General features: G+C 34.0%; 4 protein-coding genes across 4 annotated transcripts in view; 1 reads left to right on the top strand and 3 right to left on the bottom strand.

The window, feature by feature from the left end:
• Window positions 1-13,641, bottom strand: part of LOC111062274 (beta-alanine-activating enzyme-like) — a 176,345-nt gene extending 162,704 nt beyond the window's left edge. The window contains exons 1-2 of the mRNA XM_039422209.1: window positions 13,439-13,641; window positions 11,075-11,342 (exon numbers count right to left, since the gene is read on the bottom strand). The gene's annotated coding sequence lies outside the window, so the exon portion shown is untranslated. The remainder of the gene's footprint in view (window positions 1-11,074; window positions 11,343-13,438) is intronic.
• The window catches only part of LOC120350073 (ribonuclease inhibitor-like), a 137,094-nt gene that overhangs the window by 82,199 nt on the left and 34,129 nt on the right, over window positions 1-20,766 (top strand). The window lies entirely within an intron of this gene.
• LOC111047888 (beta-alanine-activating enzyme-like) lies at window positions 2,756-12,275 on the bottom strand. The gene is made up of 5 exons (XM_039420296.1): window positions 12,133-12,275; window positions 8,401-8,603; window positions 7,052-7,205; window positions 3,421-3,839; window positions 2,756-2,904 (listed from the first exon to the last, which is right to left on the bottom strand). The coding sequence occupies exons 1-5, from the start codon at window positions 12,273-12,275 to the stop codon at window positions 2,756-2,758; spliced, it is 1,068 nt and encodes a 355-aa protein (XP_039276230.1).
• Window positions 14,558-20,353, bottom strand: LOC120350076 (odorant receptor coreceptor-like). Its single transcript, XM_039422214.1, has 5 exons — window positions 20,180-20,353; window positions 18,316-18,415; window positions 17,603-17,713; window positions 15,725-15,886; window positions 14,558-14,727 (listed from the first exon to the last, which is right to left on the bottom strand). Exons 1-5 carry the CDS (start codon window positions 20,263-20,265, stop codon window positions 14,650-14,652), a joined length of 537 nt encoding a protein of 178 aa, XP_039278148.1. The 5' UTR covers window positions 20,266-20,353; the 3' UTR covers window positions 14,558-14,649.

The following is a 20,766-nucleotide window of genomic DNA, read 5'->3' as shown; positions in this document are numbered from 1 at the left end:
GAAAAATCGGCGGGTGAACAGTAATCTCGCCGATTTTTCGAAAATTTACAATTTGTACGGAATAACCGAGGTGTCCTGCTGGGCATCTTATAAACAATTGTCTGCTGGAAGGGACTGGCAGACTCTAGGAGATTCTATGAGAGAAACAACGCTACAAGTCAGAGATACAGATGGCAGTGTTGTCAGTGATGGAATAGGAGAAATGTTCATAGGTAAGTTTTACCATAGAGGAAAGATATCCATGTTGTAGGGCGTTTATGTTCCAAATTTCAATGTTAACTCAAACCGATAATCCTAGTAGTTATTCTCCGAGAAGCTTTTTGACGCTGGTAGTTTCTCATACTGTGCCGTTTTTACATTCTCGCCTAGCCAAAACAGTAATAATTGACAGTAATCGGCTTGAATTAACAATAATTCGGCTTTAAATTTGGAACAAAAACAGCCTATGCCGTGGGATATCTTTTTATGCTTTAATGAGGTCCACGTAATAATGGAAATGGAGTGAGGAGGGAGAGAAGAAGAAGAAGAAGAAGAAGAAGAAAAGGTGGAAAAAATAAGTTGGAACAGTGTGAGTGAGTGAATTGGTCCGATATTTTCCCTCCAATTTTCAAACACATGTGCATAACATATGCCCATAGTTTTTGTTCAGTTTCTTCTACAGTCTGCCAGAGCATTATTACATTATTCAACATGTTTTGACCTGTCTGGAGTCTAGGGGACAGCAGAATTCACTACAATCTGTCAGCATTATTTGAATGGGGAGCATTGATGTTAGCTATACGGTATGCTGACATCTCACCATTAGCTGCATTGTTGGAACATAATTTCTAGTTCTTCGAACTTTTTCTAACAGTGAGATTCACTGTATGGTGTCAGTATTGGGTGAATATGGGAGGCATTGATGAGGAATGCTGTCGGTTGAAAGTATAGAGCTCCATAGTGAGGTCCACGTTATAATGGCAGAGGAGAAAGATAGGAGAACAATGTTGCTGATCCCTCTGTCTTGTCAATACCTTCTATAGACGGTAGCTGATACAGGTTTATTGATGTAATATTAACTGTCCTTTCTCGTTAAAATAATCAATTAGATTTTATTAAGCAAAAAATATTTTTCAATAATTTCATAATGAATTTACATAATTAAAATGTTTAGTTGATTAATTATCAAATATCGGGGTACTGAGCTACGCTCGTTATTTATTTATTGATAAACAAAACACAATTCTTTAAAAAGAATGTATGAAAAGCTTCTCCAAAGAATAGAAGGGGTTTTCACGCAGAAGCTCAAATAGTGATTTGCTGAACAAAGAGACTGGATAATTTTATTGACTCTGGCAACCTATTGTAGACCTTTGTTCCTTCTCCTGGGACTTCTGTACTTGAGTTAACGGTTACGTTGGGTATCAAGTTGTCTTTGGCGTGTGTTATATAAATGAATCATACCTCTTCATTTATATAACACACGCCAAAGACAACTTGATACCCAACGTAACCGGTTAACTCAAGTACAGAAGTCCCAGGAGAAGGAACAAAGGTCTACAATAGGTTGCCAGAGTCAATAAAAATTATCCAGTCTCTTTGTTCAGCAAATCACTATTTGAGCTTCTGCGTGAAAACCCCTTCTATTCTTTGGAGAAGCTTTTCATACATTCTTTTTAAAGAATTGTGTTTTGTTTATCAATAAATAAATAACGAGCGTAGCTCAGTACCCCGATATTTGATAATTAATCAACTAAACATTTTAATTATGTAAATTCATTATGAAATTATTGAAAAATATTTTTTTGCTTAATAAAATCTAATTGATTATTTTAACGAGAAAGGACAGTTAATATTACATCAATAAACCTGTATCAGCTACCGTCTATAGAAGGTATTGACAAGACAGAGGGATCAGCAACATTGTTCTCCTATCTTTCTCCTCTGCCATTATAACGTGGACCTCACTATGGAGCTCTATACTTTCAACCGACAGCATTCCTCATCAATGCCTCCCATATTCACCCAATACTGACACCATACAGTGAATCTCACTGTTAGAAAAAGTTCGAAGAACTAGAAATTATGTTCCAACAATGCAGCTAATGGTGAGATGTCAGCATACCGTATAGCTAACATCAATGCTCCCCATTCAAATAATGCTGACAGATTGTAGTGAATTCTGCTGTCCCCTAGACTCCAGACAGGTCAAAACATGTTGAATAATGTAATAATGCTCTGGCAGACTGTAGAAGAAACTGAACAAAAACTATGGGCATATGTTATGCACATGTGTTTGAAAATTGGAGGGAAAATATCGGACCAATTCACTCACTCACACTGTTCCAACTTATTTTTCCACCTTTTCTTCTTCTTCTTCTTCTTCTTCTCTCCCTCCTCACTCCATTTCCATTATTACGTGGACCTCATTAAAGCATAAAAAGATATCCCACGGCATAGGCTGTTTTTGTTCCAAATTTAAAGCCGAATTATTGTTAATTCAAGCCGATTACTGTCAATTATTACTGTTTTGGCTAGGCGAGAATGTAAAAACGGCACAGTATGAGAAACTACCAGCGTCAAAAAGCTTCTCGGAGAATAACTACTAGGATTATCGGTTTGAGTTAACATTGAAATTTGGAACATAAACGCCCTACAACATGGGATATCTTTCCTCTATGGTAAAACTTACCTATGAACATTTCTCCTATTCCATCACTGACAACACTGCCATCTGTATCTCTGACTTGTAGCGTTGTTTCTCTCATAGAATCTCCTAGAGTCTGCCAGTCCCTTCCAGCAGACAATTGTTATAAGATGCCCAGCAGGACACCTCGGTTATTCCGTACAAATTGTAAATTTTCGAAAAATCGGCGGGTGAACAGTAATCTGACAGCTTATCTTGACTCGGACATTCCTCTCCACCTGTCATGTACAAGAACAAACATTGTTTTTATCTTTAATATAATAAAGGAAAGAGTCGGCTTATACAAGTACGGGATAGGAAGTTCACGAATGATGCATCATCACGTCTGAACTACTCAACTGATTAACTTGATATTAATAATTTGATTGCATGGTAAGAGATGTTGTGATATTTCTCCATAATTGAAAGAATAAGACTTTGATATTGTCAATACCACTTTTAAAAGTAAGTATATTTAAACTTTTAAATATTGACAATATCAAAGTCTTATTCTTTCAATAACTTGATATTTTGCATTTAGATTCTCAATTTACCGAGGATGGTTATAGGCTTATTTTAAATTCTTCAAGATTTCAGTAAGTCAAGTATTCAGTTTGACAATTTTCTAATTAGACCCTTGTGGAGCACGGGTTACTTGCTAGTGTATAGTAAGCATATCATCAGCTGATGAAAACTGAAACACGTGTGTTCGCGGCGCATAAGTCTGTACACACTTCAAGACATAAGTTACTCACCCAAAGCCAGAACCTTCAACCGTCTCATGACCCGCTCGCGAGTCTGCTGTTTCGGCCATGACAGGAAAACTGAGGGCGTGGTTTGGATAAGAGTGACACACCAATCATGTTCATAGTTTTCCTCGGGAAAATGGACGTCAACCAGAGTGGAAATTGCGCCATCATTTCCCGGATTTTCCTCAGGAAAATGGACGTCAAGCAAAGTGGGTCTGGCGCAATCATTTTCCGGAGTTTCAGAGTTTTCCTCGGGAAATAGGATGTCAACAAGGGTAGGAATGGCGGCGGCTCTAGCCTTTGAGGCAACTATGAACAGTGATGCCCCACTGGTGAGCGCCAGAAATAGCTCGACAATGTGGGGGTCGAAAGTGACTGGAGACCCATAGTAAATCACATCTGTCGGGCACACATTGAACACTTCCCTGCAATTAAAAACAATTAATTAATCAACCAATATTCCACAGATGGAAGTTGATGAGAAATTTATTGCATTTACAGCATTTAATTTTATATTTTCGTTCAATAATAATTATTTATCAATAATTGACCGAACGTAGTGAGGTCTGTGTTTCAACTCGATTTGCTTTTGTCTGTCTGTATGTAACGCGATTACGGCCAAACGCGTTGATGGAATTCGATGAGATTTGACAGGAATATTCTTCCTTTTTCAACTGCGCGTCGATGAATACACAACGTTTTTTTTGAAATTTTGCATTTTAAGGATAATATGAAAAGAAAAGGAATTCCTCCATTCTCTGATATCATTATATATAGCATCTACTCTGTTATAGGATTAATCAGACTAAATAATTATTCATAATCAATCAGCTGACAAGTGGATTATTCATTGCATGCATTACACAGATGTCTGGAGAAGCCGGTGAACAGGTGACACCAGATACTTGTGGATGAGAAAACTGCGTGAGGGTGAGGTCTACTGTTCACAGAACTACTAGTCTACTCTAAATATGGGATTAATCAAACTATAGAATTATTCATAATCAATCAGCTGACAAGTGGATTATTCATTGCATGAATTACACAGATGTCTGGAGAAGCCGGTGAACAGTTGACACCAGATACTTGTGGATGAGACCACTGCGTGAGGTCTACTGTTCACTAGTCTACTCTAAAGATGGGATTAATCAAACTATAGAATTATTCATAATCAATCAGCTGACAAATGGATTATTCATTGCATGCATTACACAGATGTCTGGAGAAGCCGGTGAACAGGTGACACCACATACTTGTGGATGAGAAAATTGCGTGAGGTCTACTGTTCACAGAACTACTAGTAAAATACAAAAAACTGGCTTCATGGTGAGGTGCGTTAGAAATGAAGAAAGGAGGATTGAAAACAAATCAATCAACATAAATCTCTAATCTATAATAATAAAGGAAAGAATTGGCTTATACATGTAGGGGTTAGGAAATTCACACGAATGACGCATCATCACGTCTCAACTACTGCACTGATTAACTTGAAAGTTTGCATAAATATTCTCAATTTACCGAGGATGGTTATAGGCCTATTATAAATTCTCCAATATTTCAGTAAGTAAAGTTTCCAGTTTGTCAAGTTTCTAGTTACAACCTTGCGGAGCACTGGCTACCTGTTAGTTTCTAATCAAATACAAAAAGCAGGCTTCATGGTGGGACCTGCTGGAAAGAAAAAAAAGAGGAAAAGACCTAAATTTTAGTGAGGTCGACGTTATAAGGGCAGTGGAGGAAGACAAGAGAAAAGTGTTGCCGTTTCTCTGCTTCACCACTACCTTCTACAGGGTGTTCTGAAAAAAGGTGCCCATAAGTCAGGGCGTGATTCCTCACATCAAAAGAAGAAAAAAGTTCTAATTAGCAAAGGTCCGAATGTGCTTGGTTACCAAGTTGAACAGTGAGAGATTTCGTCTGAATTTCAGTTCCCCTGCTGAAACGAAGCAGACTATTTTTCTTGTTTTGTATGTAATTAAGGATTATTTTTTTAAAGGTTGCGTTTGTCTATTATAGACTTACTTTAGATATTTTTCTTCGAAATAAAATTTTCTACAAGCTCTGTAAAAAATATTCAGTGTTTATTGTACATTTAACATGGTGAATCTACTTCAAACCTTAAGGCTGTGCAAAGGCTAAAAATAAACTTTCTACTGGTGATATTTTTCAATGCTTTTCGATTTGTATATCATTAAGCTATCAAAATGAAAAAGTTTTCTCAGGAAAACATTTTTTTCCCGATCATTACTTTTGAGATATGAGCGCCTAAAGTTTGAATTTTTGGGACAGATCATTTCAAATTCGGTAAGAGATAACTCCATGAAATTTAGAGGATAAATTCTTCATGGTATTGTTGATTGAATAAAACGAAAATTTTCTGAAAATATCAATTTTTGTAAAGTTATTCAATTTACCAAAAATGACCAAAATTAACTCAACAAAAAGTTATTTTTGGTTATTTTTAGTAAATTGAATAACTTCCTCAAAAATTGATATTTTCAGAAAATTTTAGTTTTATTCAATCAACAATACCATGAAAAATTTATCCTCTAAATTTCATGGAGTTATCTCTTACCGAATTTGTAATGTTCTGTCGCAAAAATTCAAAGTTTGGGCGCTCATATCTCAAAAAGTAATGTTCGGAAAAAAATGTCCTGAGAAAACTTTTTCATTTTGATAGCTTGATGGAATACAAATCGAAAAACTTTGGAAAATATCACCAGTAGAAAGTTTATTTTTTCCTTTGCACAGCCTTAAAGTAACTTGTTTTTTGGGACCAAGTTTCGCGTATTTCGTCACATATCTTAAAAATTACTGTAACTACAGGTCTGTGAACGTTTTTTTTTTCAATTTTTCAGTTCATTCTACATAAAGTAAGCTACATTTTACATCTTAATTAACAGTCAACAAATACCCGTAGGGCTTCGTTTCAGCAGGGGAACTGAAATTCTGACGAAATCTCTCATTCTGTATAACTTGGTAACCAAGCATTTTCGGACCTATGTTAATTGGAACTTTTTTCTTCTTTTGAAGTGAGGAATCACACCCTGACTTATGGGCACCTTTTATAGAACACTCTGTATAGAGGATAGCTGATAACGGTATATGTGATGGTGCAAAGAAAAGTGGAGTGGCTATTTGATCCACAGCAAACCATTCATTATGAAATTGAAAAAGTATCTTGAAACTTGCCCAGATTCCAACACAACTGGAGAAAGCATGCATTATCAACGCAAAATAAAAGTAGCTCCAACATCAACAGAAGTTTATGCTTATCCTTAAATAGTGAGGTCCACGTTTTAATGGTATTGGAGAAACATAAGGGCACAGCGTTGCTGATTCACCGCCTTGCCACTGCCTTCTTTAGAGAATATCTGATACCGGTAATAACATTATAGTGAGGACTACGTTCTAACGGCAGTGGAGAAAGACAAGAGAACAGTGTTGGCGATTCTCTGCCTTGCCACTACCTTCTATAGAGTGTATCTACCACCAATGCAACCAGCAACACCAAAGATATTCAAATTCTGAAATTATAACTTGGACTTATTCACTTATTTATTTATTAAATAACACTATAGTAACTAAGACCTCACTAAAAGTAAATAAAATTCTATAATGCAAAGAAGAGATTGAAGCTTACCTCAATTCTAAAATGTTGGGTAGAATGCAATCTTCAGTCACTTGTACGATTTTTTTCTCACCAGTGCTTCCTGATGTTTGAATAGCATATAACAGTCTCTCTCTCTCATCAATTCTTGCAGCATCTTCGTTCTTGCTAGTGTCATTAGAAACTCCTGCACACAAATGAGAAACGATTTAGCAAACATGAAAAATGAGTAAACCATTCTATAGTGAGGTCCACGTTATAATGGCAGTGTTTGATTAGCAATGGTATTTCTATCCTTGTCTATCATTCAACAAAGCGGATAGCGCTATCTCTTTCTCGCTTTGCTCTGTTGCCAGATCGGCTTCTAACAATTTAGAAATAATAATTAATTAACAAAACCTTTCATCCTAATTATGAAAATTCATTATGAAATTATTGAAAATATAATTTCTTGCTTAATAGAATATAATTGATTATATTATAACGAGAATGAAAATTAATATTAAATTAATAAACCTGTATCAGCTACCGTCAAGAAGGCATTGACAAGACAGTGAGGATCGGCAACGTTGTTCTCCTATCTTTCTCTACTGCCATTATAACGTGAACCTCACTATAAAAAAGTATTACAGAAAGGTTCTATCTCCAGGAAATAATAATATAATATAATAATAGTTGGCCTCCACATCACCCCTTACAGCCAACCTGTTCCAACACATGGCGTCAAGTAACTGACATACGATTGGGGATTTTTCATAAAATGTAGAACTGAAACATTAGACAAGTTTCTGGGTAGTTATGAGGGTGATATTAAGGTAGTTATCCATATTGAATGAAAAGACTAGATATCGTCAAACCACAAATTTATAGTTAGGTTATGTATATTTATATAAATCTGTGGTTAAATAATATCTCGTATTTTTATTCAACACTAGACAAGCATAAAATTATATTCTATTGTGTATGTAAATATAATTATAGAAAAGAGCTATAGCATAAGAAGATATCCCATTGTATAGGTCGTTCAAGTTCTAAATTTGAAGCCGATGTTTTCTTTACTCAAGCCTACCACTGTCGATTACTGTACATAATTACTGTTTTTTTGGGGGATGAGAGAGTAAGAATGGCACAGTATGAGAGACTACCAGCGTCACATAGCTTTACGGAACATAACAACTAGGACTATCGGCTTGAGTTAACAGTGAAATTTGGAACATAAACCCCATATCTATATCATGGGATATCTTCTTATGCTATCTTTTCTCTATTATATAATGTATCTAGGCCTAATAAATTGTGTGCATGTAATACAAAAGAACGTTTCCATTCCAAAAGTATTTTTCATTTAAAAAATGTTCAAATCTCCTGATTTGATAGCTTACCGGTTTTCCAAATTTCACAAGCATGTTCGTAGAGTTTGAAATCCTTCAATTTTTTCGATTTCTCAAGCTTGGTTCTAAATTTGTTGGCATATTTCTCATTGGTTAGCAGAATTTCAATTTTCAATTTTTTAATCAGATTGATCAATCCATTTTCTGAGCCATCAACATTCAAACACATAAACGGATTCCCAGATAAGAGGATTCTGAAAATAAGAAACATTATTAACACTAAATTATCAACAGTTTTACCAGGCTAATCATAATTCTATTTAAATAATTCATTTGATAAGAATAACATAGAATTATATCGAGGACTATTAATGAGTATGCCCCCTGTGGGATGGGGGAGCTTTGAGTCGAACATCGTACTCAAGAATGTGTTGCAAACCCGAATTCACCCACAGTATCCCTGCTTGTCGTAGGAGGCGACTAAAAGGGACCCCAAGGCAACTCCAAAAGTTGCCTTGCCTTCAAACCCACAGGATCTGCCCCATCAGGGCAGTTTCGGAGGGGCAAAAAGAAAAACCCTAGAGACCAGAGATGGGTGAAACTCATCAGGAACAAATGTGGGTGGAGGGCGTCGAGGGTGGCCGGGCGCCCTAGAGGCATTTTGGCATCCCCTCTCTCAGTGGAAGGACCTACAAAAAAAGGCCAGGAGTCGAACTCACGTAGGTCACGAGGACTAATCAGTCTGAAGAGACTGCCAAGCATAACACACTGGATTGCGACAAGGATTGCAACCAGGTGATGAATGGAATGTTAGTATAGGGAAAAACTCCTGGTTCTTGTAAAGGACATAGGAATTGGTTTGCCTAATTAATATACTACTTGGGAACACAATAAGCTTCGGTTGACGTGTGGGGTTCTTTGAACCTTTGGATCCTTGAATCCGCCCCTTCAAAAACAATAATAATGAGTATGGTAAGTAAACAATTCCTTATTTATAACTGGGCTATATTATTGTAGAGTAAAACAGGGTTTCAATCATGGCCAATCTATAGTGTAACTATAGAAGAGAAATAAAAAATTGCCATGTTTCAATTTATTTTTCAAGAGTATAAAAATAGTATTTTTCAAATCTATTCCAGCATAGGATAGAATATGGTATTAAAATATTCACATGAATACATGGACTTCGTCAATTTTCTAACATTAAAGTAAGTCAAACAATTACAAAAATACTGAAATCAGTATCAGTACAATACAATAAAATATGAATCACATAAAACGATTCCAATCTATTCTAAAATAGTCATGTACGGTATACAAACATTCGTCAATTAACACTGTTATCAATAATTTTTTAAATTGTGTGCATGTGGAAACTAAGATCTACAAAGAATCAATGTTCATGAAATAATGATGATTATCTGAATTGATCAAGATTCAAACTTACAATTACTGATAGCAGGACTTCCTAGTATATAGGAGGTCCTGCTGAATGTGATATTTTACAATCTTGTAGAAGTGAAAAGAAGAATACTTCTAAGACATTTAGGATTGCATGTTACTGTCGGCTCCGCCTGCCGTAAGGTCATGAAATTGATCAGGTGAGATCTGAAAACTCTGATACCAGATCTGAGCCAGTCAAGTCACACAGTATTAGTATTATCATAGAGAAAAGATAGCATAAGAAGATATCCCATGATGTTGATTGTTTATATTCCAAATTTCAAACCGATTTTTCATCAACTCAAGCCTATTACGGTCTACAACTGTCTATTATTACTATTTGGCCGGGTGAGAATGTAAGAACGGCATAGTATGAGAGACCACCATCGTCACATTGCTTCACGAAAAAGAACTACTAGAACTATCGACTTGAAATTTGAAACATGAACGTCCTATACCATGGGATATCTTCTTATGCTATCTTTTCTCTATGGTATTATCAAGAATTGTATTGACAAAGCTTGAATTGTGTACATCGTCTATGAATAATAGCATAAGAAGATATCCCATGGTACATGACGTTTATGTTCCAATTTTTCTGTTAACCCAAGCCGAAGGTATACGTTGTAATTTTCGTGAAACTATTTGACGCTGGTAGTCTGTCATACTGTGCCGTTATTTCACTCTCATCCGGCCAAAACAGTATTAATAGACAGTAGTCGATAGTAATCGGCTTGAGTTAACAAGAAATCTGCTTGAAATTTGGAACATAACATACCTATACCATGGGTTATCTACATATGGGTTATCAAATCTCATAGAATTCTATCAACGCATTTGGTCGTAAATGCGTTACATACATACATACCGACAAAAGAAAATCCGAATTAAAGCATAGACCTCACTGCGTTCGTTCAATTATATATGTATTTGAAATTATTGTGTTACATTCTTTATGTGTCTGCTATTAAGTTTATTTATTTCTGGACTGAAAAGTGGACTCAAATCAATTCAAGTGGATATAACCTATAATTTTTATTCATTCATATCTCTACCTTCATTGTATTATCATTCATCCCATCATCATCATCACCTAGGCTTAAAATACTTCTAGAAAGTCGCCTTTGTAAAATAATAAATAAATATGCTTTATTTTCTCTATGATAATAGTATCCTTTATCTGAGCTTGGGGTTTACAGTTCTACACCGTCAATAAAACTTATACAACAAGTTAAAAACATAGAAATAATCACATGGGAAAAATTAATGAAAAACAAATTACCCTTGGATTATTACTGGATAAATGTCAGACACGTCTGCGAGTATGGCTATGTAACCTCGAGCATCAATTTCCAAATTTTTCTGTGCTTCATTAAAAAATTCAGCCACCACATCTGCAGCTTCATTGAATTGTTGATAAGAAATTGATTTCACACGTCCATCGCTGTAAAATCTTACAGCAACTTTTCACAGTGATCGTTGCAAACATCTTTGATAAGCTTTGCTAGTTTATACATTTTTCCTCCATGCTGATCTTATTGGGATACAGTCTGTAATAAAAATAAATAAATAAGACATGAGTTAACAGCGTTTTTTATTTATTCAGTTAATAAATATCACTTGATAGATGGATATATATATATTAAAAACCAAATCTGGAAAGGGGAATAGAAACATTCAGCCGATAGTCCTGGTAGTTTTTTTTCGTGAAGCTATGTGACGCTGGTAGTCTCTCATACTTGAATAGTTGAAGTCGTTGCCAATGACTGGGGTCTCCAGATAGGTAGTGTAAAAAAAACTTCTGTCACGCACATTAGAAAAACTGCATCGCTATTCACGTTGTGGAGGTGCTCGATCTGCAAAAAAGGACTCCTCCCTCAATTCCCCCAACGAGTGGTCTTTCAACAAGTTTGCTCTTCACAATTGCGTAGAACCTAGAGTTTGGTTTGCCTTGTATCTCCTTGGGAATACCATTAAAGATTTTATAGGGCTGTGTTGGGAAGCTGTTGAAAGTTCCAGCTAGTCTGCTGCAAGGCATCTCCAATGAGGCAGCATGTCTGGTGTTGTATTGATGTATATCACCTCTTCTGTTGTGGCGAATCATCTGATTGCCACCTGTGATGTTTTCAACTAGCATAGTTTGTTTATCACTTGTAACAGTTTTATTTTCGTATTTATCAAAAGTTCAATTTTGTCATTCGAACATTAAAAATTATTTCATCATTCATTTAGTTCCATTGAATCAATTTCAACATAGGAATCATCAAATTAAATTCCTATACTGGGAAGCAGATCCCGGTTTTTCCTTAATGTACATCACTGAGCGCAGTACAAACTGACTGTACACAGTGAGGATTCCAAGACTCCTGAAGAGAGGCCGGCAATATTCCCTGAAGTCTGAGAAGGTCATTATCCTCATGGCTTTTTCTGCAGGAGCAGAACATCATGGACGGCTGGTGAATGACCACACAGCAATAACCCATAGTTAATGTGGCTCTGGGAAAGTGAATGGTATGCCATGATTAGGCTGCTGTGGTCAACCAGGTGTCTCAGATTTCTCAGGAGGTATAATATACTTGACAGTTCTCTGCACACCTGTTGAACATGATGATTCCAGCTCATCCTCCTGTTTATCCAGAGACCCAGCAGCTTCACTGGTTCTTTTGCAGCTGCTTGGATCTTCAAAAAGCAGACTAGGATGCTTGTTTTATCCTCATTGAACTTCAATTTGTTTGCAAGGAACCGAAGCTTGGCCTCCTCACTGTGGCCTCCTACTGTGCTGTTCTTAGGGGGTGATCACATTGAATGCGTACATATGCAAGTGCAAGCATGGTTATGCATGACGAAGCGTGCAGATGAGAAACAAAAATCTGGAAAGAGGCATAGGAACACTCACACTGCACTTGCTGGTGGCGTTCAGTGTGAGCAGCTATAGTGAGGTCCACGTTATAATGGCAGCGTACAGAGATAGGAGAAAAATGTTGCCAAGTCTCTCCATTTTGCCACTGAGTGTGGCTTGCATTTCGTTAGACCATTGAAGAGTCGCCAGGTGTCCAAGCAAGTCGCGGGGCATTACTTTTTACTGCACTTATTACACTAGGGATACCAGACCAGTCACCATGAAATATGTTCTGACAACTCACTAGTGTCCGAGCTTGCTTTACACAAGTTACTCTCTGGTGTCTTACTGGGAAAGCAACCTGGTAGCCTATACAATCCAAGCATAAGTATGATGAGATTGAACCATACTTAGAATAATTATACTCGATCAAACTTTGATTAGAAACATAAGTTCTAAACGTTCAATGGCTCAACCTTTTGTCAAGAAACTGTGCACAGCTCTCTATTTTAAGCAATAATTCAGTTTGGAATAGATATAGAGCTTATTTATTTGTGTAGGGCTTCTCAGTAGTGTTTTCAATTAGAATACTAGTACCTACCTACTCATTATTCTTTTTTCAAAGAGAAGACCGGTTTCCAAGTGTCAAATTAGACACTTAAATAGCATTATATTTGTTAGCCGTAGCCGGTCATGTCTTGAAAAAATATAGGGGGTTATTCTAATAACAAATATGGAGCTATTGAAGTTTTAATTAAATACTATGTAGAATAAATAATTATAATTTATAATAAATAATAAACTAACCTAAAAAGACGTTGACATCAAACTGTAAATTTTGTGATTTTCTTCAGACTCTAATAAAAAGTTTTTTCTCACTGTTTGAATCCAAATAACTTACCTCACAATTTAATTAATTAATACAAGTTTGAAATTAAAACCAAACGTAAACGCTTACTTTATTTTGAAAATGTCATGTTTTGTTTACTGTTTACAACAGAATTGAATTTCATATTTCAGATTCAGCCATGCTTCTGGCTTCTGTGCTGCTGGTGCCTGGTGGTGAGGTAGACAACTGTTGAAACCAGCTGATTAATAACCGCGAAGTTTAAACTTTTTAAAAGGATGCAGCATTTTCTTCACATCTCCTTCTGATCTATTTTTGCATATTTTTAGATGTCTTAACAGTAAAACTTAAATGTCTAGATGAATTTAAATATATTGGTAGCTGCCACTTTCAACCATTTGAGAATGGAAACTAAAGAAATACGACTGAAAATAATAACTTCTCTGAATGCTAATGATTTTTGTGTCCAGAGGATTTATTAAAAAAATAAATACCTGCCTACATGAGTAATACAGGTTTCAAATTCAAGAGAATGCTAAAAGATTTATATTATGACACCCCACCATAATAGTCCTAATATGTGTTGGGATAATAAGAGACCTTTCAAAATCGTTACAGTATAAATCAAATATCAACAAAGAATATTATCAACACTACAAATTATTGAATTGATAATGATTATCATTGATCAACCTAGATTCTAGGGAGTAGATTCTAGATCCAGGAGTTCTAATTGGACCATTCTCACACAGCCCAGCCAAGCTAGTATGAATAATACCATTAGAACTTATGGGAATCATTTTTTCACTGTTCACTGTCACTGTTGTGTGCGAATCCAGTTTAAGGTCAACATAAATACCGCTCTGTACAGTGCTCTTAATTTTGTATACCGTACGGTATTAATTTACTTTAACATGGCTATAACATTTTTCAATGTTCTCTATAATAAATATTTTTATTTTCCTCATAAGGTAGGCTAGTTAAATAGGCTACAAAAAAGAATACTTCTGATAAATGACAATAAGCAATATTTTATTGCTAGACTAATCACAAGACCATCAGTATTAGCTGTTGATGATTCGTTTTTTATTTTCAAAAATTGAAGTAAACTATTCCTTGATACAAATGATTTGCATCCTATTGAATCCTTCACATACAGTAGCCTACATCATCACATTTCTGATGAGATTTCTGCCTGTTGTCTCATCTTTACAAGACCCAAGTAGAAAGAAACAATGGATTTCATTATCTGAAACAAAATGAGGGAATTTTTCATTGATGACTAAAATAGAGACAATGCATTTTAGCAATGCGGTTGGACAAACAGGAATAAAGAATAGAATAGGAAGATTAGAATAGAATAGAATAGAAAGAATAGTATAGAAAAGAAAGAATAAAATTGAAAGAATAGAATAGAATGAGTCCTCCTTTATTTAAGAATGTGAGTCTCAATCAAGAAATTTGAAATGGTACAACTTAGAAGTTTAGACGCGTTTATAATCTTAAAAATTATTTTAACAGGTGGAATTTTTTTGCTTGAATATTCATAACTATCATTCATAATATACACAGAATACGCAGCAGTATAGAAGTTTACTCTGAAAGTACCATTACACATAAGAGAAGAATAATCTTTATAAGAAGTTCAATTCAATTCAATTTACTCACAACACCCAAAAATAAGATGCTTAACAAACAATATACAATAAGACAATTTCAATAATAGTTACTATAAATATAACAATGTAAACAAGGCAAACTGATAAAATTATGTGTTGTGCAGGGGAAAAAATAGTGGGTTAAAGTCATGTATAAGATTTTTAAGTCTCTATTACAATCTTGCAAAGACTTTTATATTTATCATAAGTATTTGAATGTAGTTACCAACGTACAATACTCACCGATATCTGTATTATTAGTTATTTAAGTAACTTACTACACCATTCATAAAATCTATAATATATTATAAAGAAAAGAATCGGCTTGTAGGGGATTGGAAATTCTCAAATGGCACATCATCACGTCTACACTACTTGACTTATTAACTTGAAATTTTGAATATTGATCTTAATTTACCAAGGATGGTTATAGACCTATTTTAAATTCGTCAAGAGTTTTCAGCATGCCAAGTTTTTAATTAGAGCCTTGCAATACCTACTAGTTTTGAATAAAGAATTAGAGACTGACATTTATTTATTTTGAGTAAAATTAGATTTTAAAATTTTCAAAAAAGTGAATTTTCTTACCACGATAAAAGTAGAGTTAGTAAGGTCGAATACAGTTGAACTGAAAGAGGTGACAATAATTGCCTTCTGTGATCTCAGAATTACAATTTTCAAAAACGTTTTCTGAAAGTGGCTACAATCGTACCAAGGCGCAGCGAATACTGCTCTAATTGTGTTTTCACTCTGAAAATTTTTCAAAATAAGTCATTAAATATGCAATAAATAAATTGATGTAAATGGCAAAATGTATTATATCAACGTACTTGTACTCTAAAAAGAATAATTATAATTTCATCTACAATAATCTGCGATGTACTGTGAATTTCTATACTAAGTCAAAACGAGCCATGTCAAATGAAATACCAAAGTTTTTAAATACCCTATCTCGATGACTTTTGGCAGGGACGAATAAAGCAATGTATCTTTATATACAGGTATAAAAAGATTCATTTATACCTGTAAGGTATGTAATCACCATCGTTTGAATTCTTTATTTTTCACTTTCTATCTATCAATGAGTACACAAAATAAATATGCTTCCTAGAGATTGTCTAGGAATCCTAGATCTCTACTTCATAGAGATATTAGAGCCTACAAGAGGATCATATAAATTTGCAATCAAAATTCGGGAATGGAATAGTAAGGACTATAAGCCTGTTTTTTCATGTCCAATCATTTTATGATTATGTGTTTTCATCTCTGTTGAATATATAAATAAAATATAAAATACTATGAAGCTACTGAGAATTAACAACAAATTCCAAAATATTGTGAAATGTTCTCCGAGTTATCCAAACAGCCAAAATATTGATGTTATAGAAAGAGTATTTTTTCTTGTCATCAACTCGATTTTGTATTGTAAATTATTGTATTTTGTTTTTAGTTTTTATTTCAAATCGGACTTTTTGCGACTTCCACCAGCGGTCAAAGATTTTTCTTTTTGCTGGTGGTGCCTGAAAAAAATTTTAGTTTTTAGTTCTCGCTAGTTAATTTTATTTTATTTTCTTGTAAGAAGTGTTGATTTATTAACCTTGATTTGTTGCATTGTTAAATTCTGGCAATAAAGAATTGAATTGAATTGAATTGTAGTACAAGAATATTTATGAAGCTAAGCTACTCCGGATAATTATAATTTATTAATTATTAGAGATAAAAGAATAAGTAAAAACACAAGAAAAAATAGAAGCTGAAGAATTATTTTTCTGTGTTGTTGTGACAATGATGTGCTGAATATTCATATCAAATAAAAACGAATTGAAATAAAAACGATATGGTGTCGAAAGCAATGGTTTATCAACATAATTTGAGATACCGTACTAGTTTCAGTTGGTACACCATAATCAATCTCTGGTGATTTTCTTTAATAAACCAGTGGTTGTAACAACTTAGTCATTTTAATTTAATGAAGTTTATTGTTAAAGTTTTAATACTGTTTATTGTAGTTTATTGTGCTGTATTGTATTGTGTTGACTGGCCTATATGTCAAATTGTGATGTACTATTGAGGCTGATAAAGATATTCTATTCTAGAGAATTAACTTATGTAAATGCTTAGTCTTACAATAAATTGAATTTAATCACTACAATCAATTAACATATTAATAAATTGCAATTTCAGTTTTGAACTACAATATAAGTAGGTAGCCTCTATACAAATATAAAGAAAATAAAATCTCAGTACCCTTTTTTTATATTTTATAAAATATTTAAAAAAAGGGTACTGAGATTTTTATTTTCTTTATATTTATATTACAAGTAGCCCTATAAAGAGATAAGCTCTCTTTACAGTATGACTACGAATTACTCTAGAACGTGATATTATTTTGGATGATGGGATTACATTTGAAACAATATTAAAAAAATGTTGGAACAATATACTATAACATTATTAAAACGTCACCTGTTCCTTGATTTTATTTCCATAGTGACAAAGAATATAGAAATTAGTCAGAGTCATCAAAGTGAAGTAGACAAGTACCATTACTTCAACGAGAGTGTGTGAATGTGTGTTCTGAAACAATAGAAAATTAGAAAAAGTAGATGAACATATCAAGTTAATGTACAAATTATTTTCGATATAAAATAGTTCTCTGAGCTACTACGCTCTATTTATAGATCTGGAAGAGGAAACAAAAACTCCATTGAGGAGAGAATATTCAGCCACACACTCCGGTAAAGCCTACAATAGGAAATTGTTTAGGCAACATGCTCCTTGTGTGAACTACAAATCAAATTCATAAAAACAACCTGCTAATTGGGTTTAAATCCCGCTGGTAGACATGATTGTATGATCAAACTCTAATCCTCTCATTCCACGTAAGAGCACGGCACTTATGTGGGTATCATCCGCAATAAAATAATAGAGGAAATCAAACTAAATCAAGTACCAATAATAATTTAATATTTACAAACCTAAAAAATCAAATTCTCTCACTGGAATGGAATGAACTGATTGAATGCTATGACGTAGTAAATAAGATTCTACATAAGATTTGAACATTTTATTGAGTTATGATACAATAGTTTTTGGGACATTCATTGAAAGCAAAGTTTACAAATTTTCAAACATAATCTTTTGTCCAATGACTCAAAATTTAGATCTAGAACTGTTACCTGCAGTGCTGAATAAATAGTGAAGGCCACCGTAGAATAGATGTAGAGAAAATAGACACATAGCATTGGCGAATACAAGTCTATTATATCCTCTGTCACGCTGTAAAAGTGCACATTTATAAAACATTTTGTGAAAACAGAATAAATTTTAAGTATTAATGTCGAACCATCTTTATTTGCTCGAGAGTTTTTAATCATGACAAAGCTGTGTCCAAACTTTGCTAAATTTATTTATATGCTGTATAAAATATTTTTTCTTCTGTGAATTTCTGGGACCCCAGCAACTGCAGTCTTTAATTGAGTACCTATTGCTTCAATTGCTGATAATTATGAATCAATCAATATATTAAGTATACTTTTCATTCTTTAAACTATACATTACCACTATAGATTATCTTTTTCATGATAACAATTTAAATAATAGATCTACATTATATTAATGTTCTCTTTTATTTACATCTAAGAGCAGAATAAATATCAATGTATTCTTCAATGTTATTTTCCATCACGAACTGCTTATTATTAAATAACTTTTTTGTTTTACCTGCCGAAATATCTCGTTGTCACAGTGAGTTGATAAATTCATTTATTGAAAATTATTTTCATTTATTGGTGAGGAGGCTGAAAAGGAAGAAGCCATTTGAACTGGTCTAGTGCTGATTCAAGTGTCTTGTGTCCAGTGACAAGCAGAGCAGTGCAAATGAGTGAAACTCACCTGTGTCGTACAGTCATAAGCAGTGTACTAATAATATTAGAATTTGAATAGGAGACCCTATGGAGGATTCTCTTGTATGAAGTATTTATTAGTATTATGGGACAAAAAAAAATTGCTCATTAGTCCCTAGACTAGATTGCAAATCTATCGTTGAATAAAAAAAATATTGAAAATATTTGACAAAAAAGTGATAAAATAATGTAATAACGTGTGGAACTTTCCCCTACACATAGATAGATAGATAGTCTAGAAGGTGGGCTCCAAAATATGCTGTTTCACTCATTCCTTAATCGTGTATCGTGTGAATTTAAATTGAATTTACAGTTCAAAGTAATAACTTTCAGTTTCACTACACACTACTGAGAGCTCAAATCTTGATTTTTGTAAAAATCTGTACTTCAAGTGAAAAATCTCAATTTATCTTAATTCTACCACTTGGCATAGGCCTACTACTATTTACCTATTAATTAAATTTCCTGTATACACTATAAAGTCTCTATAGTTGAAAGTACAGTAACATGAAAAAATTTCATGCCATAGGTACCATAAGTACAAATCTTAAATTTTATAAAAATCTGTATTTAAAGTGAAAAATTTCATACCTATCTTATTTTCACCACTTATTGGCATCCAGTTTTATAAGTTATCTAGTCATTCCATTTTTGTCTATAATTTGTTAAACCTTCAAAAATCAATTGTGAATCAGTAAAAATTTTAGTGAAAATGAAATCGTTTGAAATGGATATTCTTTCAAGTTATCATTATTAATTTACGGTACTCATTGTCACAATACATCATATTGTTATGTATATTTTATCATACATCATATATAACATTCTAATTACACTCATTTGATTGGTGATTTGTCAAATTCTATAACTATAGTGAGGTCCACATTATAATGTCAGTATTTGATCAAATTTTGTTTTGCTATCCTTGTCTATCATTCGACAAAGCCTGTGGTACTATTCTTTTCTAGGTCCACAACAATGCCAATTATGTTTTTGACAGTGTAGAAATATAATTAATTGATGCAGAGAATCGGCATCGCTATTCTTCTATCTTTATCCACTGCCATTATAACGTGGACCTCACTATAGCTAGGGTATAATAACATTAGAACTCAATTCATTGCAACTAATACTGTACCTCAAAACCTCTTGATGCAGTTTGATCCAATGTTTCAACCCCGTAGAGCAAACCTGTTCCTCCTTCTCACCCTCACCATTGGACATCACCTTCAAAACAGGCCCAATTACCTGATGTAAATGCTCGAAAAAGTGTGTAATGAGAAAGAAAAATATAGAGAACAAATAAATGATACAACACTGTTCAGAACAAACCCAAAACAGACTGCTAGCTTGCAAAAAAATTGTCAACTCGTAAATGGGGGATGATTGAGCAATATAAGGCACCTGGTAGTTGAAAACTCTGATGCCGTCCATTCCAAACCATTTCCAACCCCTGATAAGTTTTTGAGTGTTGTTAATAACAGGTAGAAGACTCATCGACAGACAACCGAGGGTTGTAATTTTGTTTAGTGTTTTAAAATCGACTTTAACTTTCACCTCAAAACTGTTCACACCTGTGATTTTATCTGCGTTGAAATTATCGATCAAATAATCCAGTCGATCAATTATTTTGTAGAAATACTTTCTCTTACACAACAGATATATGTTCCAGAACATTAGACCCAGGTATAAATTCAAGATCGACGCAGTGTGTATAAAGTTGGT

The sequence above is a fragment of the Nilaparvata lugens genome, chromosome 2 (genome assembly GCF_014356525.2).
Source record: "Nilaparvata lugens isolate BPH chromosome 2, ASM1435652v1, whole genome shotgun sequence".
Taxonomy (NCBI): Eukaryota; Metazoa; Arthropoda; class Insecta; order Hemiptera; family Delphacidae; genus Nilaparvata; species Nilaparvata lugens.
Note: the sequence above shows the minus strand (reverse complement) of the source record. Positions and strands in the feature narration are given on the sequence as shown.